At 56.6% G+C, this 5081-nt stretch overlaps 1 protein-coding gene and 1 long non-coding RNA gene across 3 annotated transcripts in view; both read left to right on the top strand.

The window, feature by feature from the left end:
* The first annotated feature begins 6 nt into the window (after positions 1-6).
* On the top strand, positions 7-1321 carry LOC113481375. 2 transcript variants are annotated; one of them, XM_026850928.1, is made up of 3 exons: positions 7-626; positions 661-873; positions 1226-1321. In XM_026850928.1, exons 1-3 carry the CDS (start codon positions 266-268, stop codon positions 1237-1239), a joined length of 588 nt encoding a protein of 195 aa, XP_026706729.1. In that variant the 5' UTR covers positions 7-265; the 3' UTR covers positions 1240-1321. The 2 variants fall into 2 exon arrangements, with proteins under 2 accessions (XP_026706729.1, XP_026706728.1); XM_026850927.1 differs by lacking the exon at positions 1226-1321 and having other exon boundaries at positions 661-1029.
* Positions 1322-3373: 2052 nt separating this feature from the next.
* The window catches only part of LOC113481319, a 1993-nt gene continuing 285 nt past the window's right edge, over positions 3374-5081 (top strand). Inside the window, exon 1 of the long non-coding RNA XR_003398653.1 lies at positions 3374-3618. This is a non-coding gene — a long non-coding RNA (uncharacterized LOC113481319). The remainder of the gene's footprint in view (positions 3619-5081) is intronic.

The raw sequence follows: 5081 nt of genomic DNA, 5'->3' as shown, positions 1-5081 counted from the left end.
GCCGTAGTCACGTGCAGGGGGCGCTTCCGGTCGGCCATGTTGGCTCCGCGGGGCACGCCGGGAGCTGTAGTTTCTGCGCTCTCGGTCCCCGCAGCTGCGGCGCTCGCGGCACGGCACAGCCCTCGGTACCGGCGCGGCCCCGCGGCGCAGCCCGAGGGGCGGGTTCGTGGCGGTTTCCCGCGGGCTGCCCGCGGCTCCCCGAGACGCGGTGTGCCCCCGGCCCGAGAGTGCGCATGCGCGGCCGCGGCGTCCCCCGGGAGTGCGCATGCGCGGTGGAGGTGAGTGGCGCGGCTCCGGCCGGGCAGACCCGCGGCAAGAACGGTCCGTGTCGCCTCTGTCCCCCTCCCGAGGCCGCGCGGGTCCGTTCCTGCCCTGGGCATGCCGCCGACTGCGCCCAGCTCGGGCTGGCGCTTCTCACGGCTCGGGGGCCAAAAGGGACGGGCGGAGCCTTCCCGGCCGTGGGCAGCGGGCGGGAGCCGCCGCGGCTGGAGCTGGAGGGGCCAGAGAAAGGGAAGGAAGGAGAACATCGAGGGCACGTGGGCAGCAGCCGCCTGGCCCTGCAGGAGGAGAGCGCCTGCCTCTCCGGGTGAGCGAGGAGCCCTCTGCACAGTCCGCAGCGGGCCGGACCGCCAGCGTGCGCCCGGGGTCTGTGCGCGTCACCCCAGTTGCGGAACGGCCGCGCAGCGAGCGAGCGAGGCTCCGTGTGTCGGAAGCCACGTCTTGTAAGAGCCGAGAGACACGCGCGTATTCTTTTAGGGAGAGATCAGCCAGGCGAGTGGAGTTTCAGAACAAGAGGAGGGGCAGGAGGAAGGAAGGAGAAAGAAGCATCTGACCTGTCCAATTCTCCCAGCAGTGCTGGGAGCAAGAGCTGCGGTGAGTCCCGGGCCCTTGGGGCCCTGTCGCCCCCCTTGTATGTCCCAGTCCCTTCCTGCCCCTCTCTTTCCCATGCTGTGATTTTTTTTTTCTTCTCTACCTTTTCTTTCTATTCTTCTGCCTTTCTCCCCCTTCCTCTCTGACTTTCTCTGTCTTGTCTTGCTGCTCCCTTTTTTCTGTCTGCACTTCTGACTGCTTGTTCTGTACCTGTACCTTTATTCTGTACTCTCACTCTTCAGTCCATTTCTCTCTCGACCCTTCCGTTCTGCTCCTCACTTACCAGTTTCTCTCTCTTTCCTCTGTCCTACTCCTGCACGTAGTGTGTGATTGAATGAGGTTCTGTGTCTAGCTGGCCTTATCTCGTAAGAGCTGTGAGACGCCTACATATTCTCATAAGTGGAGAACAGCCAGGCACCTGGAGCTGTAGAAGAGGAAGGGAGAAGGCAAACAGAAGGAAGAGTCTGACCTGTCAAATTTTCCTGGCAGCGCGGAGAACTGCAGTAAGTCCCAAGCACTCGGGCCCCTCTCATTCCTCTTGTGTGTCCTGGTCCCTGTCTTTCTCCTAGACTCCTCTCTTTCTCGTGCTGCTCAACTTTTTTTGCTCACCTGTATCTTCCGTTTTGCTTGGAGCATCTCCCTGTCCCCATCTTGTAGGTCTTCCCTTTCTCTGCTCTGTACCCTGCCGCTCTTTTTGCCTTTCTCCATACCTCTCTGTTAAGCTCCCTGTTCCTATTGATTCCTCTTTCTTCTTCCTGCAACCCGCTGCTATTCCCTGTGATCTCCATATCTCTCTTTCCTGCTCCCTGTCCCCAGTTTTTCATTCCTACCTCTGTCCCTCATAGCCTGTTTGGCCTTTTTCCTCGGTGTCTTTCTCTCTGGCTGACTCCCTTCTGCTGTTTTTTTATTTCCTTCCTATCCATCTTGTTGCCCATCGCTCTTTTGTCTTCTTTCTCCATGCATCTCTGTATCTTCCATCCAGTCACTGTTCTTTAATTCCTCCCTCTTCCCTGTAGCTTGCTGCTATTTTTTTCCCTTCTCCATCATGCTCTGTCTGGTGCCTTGTCCCTGTTTATCAATTCCTCCCTCTGCCCTGCAGTCTCTTTTCACCATTTAATTTTTGCCTCTCTGTCTGGCTCCTTGTGCTGGGTTTGTGAATTCCTTCCTCTGTGCCCCATACCCCCTGTGATCTTTTATGTTCTGTGGCCTGTTTCTGGCTGGCGCTCTGTTACTATTCAGTAATTCATCTCTTGATGCCTTGTAGTCTGTTGCTTTTGTCTTCATCTCTGTCTATGTTTCCCCTCTTTTAGACTACCCCGCTTTTCTTTCTGTATGCATCAGGATTAGGTTTTGGCCCCAGGTCTCTTTTTTTCTGTGTCTCTGTCCCTGTTTCCTAATTCTTCCTTCTCTGCCCTGTCACATGTAGCTATGTGATTTGTTTTGTGTTCCTTCCCTGCCCTTTCCCTCCATCGTTTGCTGTCCTGACTCCCCATCACTGTTGCTTTTTCCTCCCTCTGTGCCCTGTTCTTTGTAGCTTTTTTGTCTTTATCCCATCTTGCTTGGTCTAGCTCCGTGCACCACCACCCCCCCTTTTTTTTTTTTTCCCCCTCCATGGCTGTTGTGCCGCCCATCCCATTTTTTTTTCTGCATCTCTATGCTGCTCCTCATCCTTCTTTGTTGGTTTCTGTCCTGCTCCTTCTTCCTCTTTCTGCTGCCTCTTCTCTCCCTGCTGTTTTTTTTCCCCTCCATATCCATGTTGGGCTCCTTGTCCCCATCCTCTCACTGCCCTGTTGCTCACCTATTGTTTTCTCTCTACCCATGTACTGGTCAGCCAGCTGCCACCTTTCTTCTGTCTTCTTGGGTCCTGTATCTTGCTCTTCATGTTTGGCAGTTTCCAGCTCTGCCTAGCAGCTTGTTGCTCCAGGAACCGACTGACTGTTCCTGACTGGACTGAGGAGCATGACTCTGGGAACAAGTGCCAAGTTGTGTCAGGGGCAGCATTAGCAGCCCTGAGCTCCGGAGCAGACTCACTCCCTTCTGGGACTTGTTCTGTGTGTGACTGAATAAACACTTGCTGGCTGCTTTTTGTGCTTTCTTTGCCCTAGGTGAGGGTCTGGGAGGGGTGATGATGCTCTGTGGGGGTGGGTGATGGCCTCCAGCTGTGGGCTGGGGCTGGAGGGGCCCCAGGTGTGGGCAGTGAGGCAGATGGCAGCGGCCCCTCCCTGTAAATGGGTTGCTCCGGTTGGAGGGGTGGGTGCTGCTGTTAAGAGCAAGGCAGCTGTTGGAGGGGTTGGTTTCAACCAATGGAGGAGCAGAGCAGTCACTGAGCATTGCTGGGCTGTGGCTGAATGGATCGAGAAAGTGAGTGCAGCCGTGCAATCAGCTGGCAGCTCCTGGGGAAGGAGCTCGTTGGGACGATGCCAGTGCCTGCAGGGTGGCACTGCTTTGTGTTGGAGCTGGTGCCAGGGGCTGCCCAGAGCCTGTGGTGGGGACACTATGGGTCAGGCTGTCCAGGGCTGTGCCTGGTGGGGCTGCTGGGTGTGCTGGGAGGGGTGAGCAATGGTGTTCCTGCAGGGTCAGAAAGCAGGGAAAGCTGCCTCTCACAACACAGCGGGAGCTGTAGTCCTGGTGTGTGAGGTTTCTGGCCAGCCACGTTGGTTCCCTGGGTCATGCTGGGATGCGTGGTCTTACAGCACTTGGCCTGCAGGCGGCCGTGCTGTGTTGGCCAGCGTGTGCCAGGAGCTGTAGGTTCTGCAGACTTGGCTGCCGGGCAGCTGCACTGCTCATGGGCGCCCGTAGCGCTGCACAGTCCTTGCTACTGCTGTGGCCCTGTGACACAGCATGAGGGATAGTTTTGTTGCTGCTTTCACGTGGATTCCTGGGGGCTTCCAGCTGCTCCCCACCAAGCGTTGTGCCCATTCCTTGAGAGTGTGTGCGCAGTGACGTGCTGCTCGGCCGCCACTCGTGCAGGGGGTAGCGCTCGCCCGCGCTCACCGCTACCGCCTGGCAAAGGCCACACGGTGCTGCCGGTGGGCCGCAAAGAGGTGCCTCACGCTGCCACCCGCCAGTAACGAGAGTGCGATGCTCCGATGCCTGTGGGGGGTTGCGGCCACGCTCGGTGCCCCCTCCTGGTAAGGGAATACTGCCACCGCCCCAGGTCACGCTGCCAGCGGGTGCTCGGTGCGCAAAGGGCAGGACTGCAGCGCCAGCCCCGCACAGGTGTGCGGCACTGCCAGAGCTGCCTTCCTGCTGCGGTGAGTCGCGGACCCTCAGGGCCCTGTTGCCCCTCTTGTACATTTTGGGATCTCCCCTGGGCCCCTCTCTGTCCTATGCTGCTGTGATTTTTTTTTTTTTTATCTCTGCTCTCCTTTCCTGCTCCCACTCCTTCTTGTGTCGTCTTCTAGCTCTCCCTTTTTCTTTTTTCTAGATGCTTGGTCCTGCTCTATCTCCTGCTTTTTTTCATCCTCCCTTTCTCTCCTGTAATTTAAAGCTGTTATATTCCTTTTCCAGTTCTTGTTTCAGATCGCATTTGGGGTCTCTTTATGCCCACAACTTTCTCTGGCCTGTTCCATGGCATTCTCATCCTCTCCGTGCCTGTCTGCCGCTCCATATCCCTGCCTGCCCATTTCCCTCCCTCCTTGTCTTCCTGCCTCTATCCTGTGACCTTGTTCAGGCCTCCCCTGCTCCTGTATCTCGGCTTTCGGCATGCCCCCTACGCTTTCGGCACGTCCCTGTGAGAGCTGAGAAACCAGGCATGTGAAAAACTAAGACAAACAGCCTGGGAAAGCAAAAGTTGAGGCTGATTGAAGATATGCCTCAAACACTCGGAAGACAAAACCATGAGTCACAGGGTGCTTTCTGTGGAGGCCGAAGCTGATAAGGCTGCCCGATGTATCTGGGGGAGAGAGACGGGTGGAGACAGGTCGGCTCTTCTCTGGGGCACCTGGGCAGATTTCAAGGGCCATGTGTCTGGTGAATGAACTTTGCTTCGTTATCCACGAAATGCATATTAAAGTTGACACCCCTAAATATGCTAACGTGGGCTGTCATGATCATGCTAGTGACATCATCCCATGAAAAACCTTACCCCTCCCCGTACATGGGATACGTAGGTCTGTGGGTTGACCTAGGGGACGGACCCAAGGAAAGTGGGTATAAATCAAAGGGGAGAAGAAAGGGCTCTCTCTCTCTCTGCCCCTCTCCCTGCCCCC

This window comes from Athene cunicularia (genome assembly GCF_003259725.1).
Source record: "Athene cunicularia isolate RWA chromosome 5 unlocalized genomic scaffold, athCun1 chr5_part3, whole genome shotgun sequence".
In the NCBI taxonomy this organism is placed as follows: Eukaryota; Metazoa; Chordata; class Aves; order Strigiformes; family Strigidae; genus Athene; species Athene cunicularia.
The sequence above is the reverse complement of the archived record's forward strand: the minus strand, read 5'-3'. Positions and strand labels throughout refer to the sequence as shown.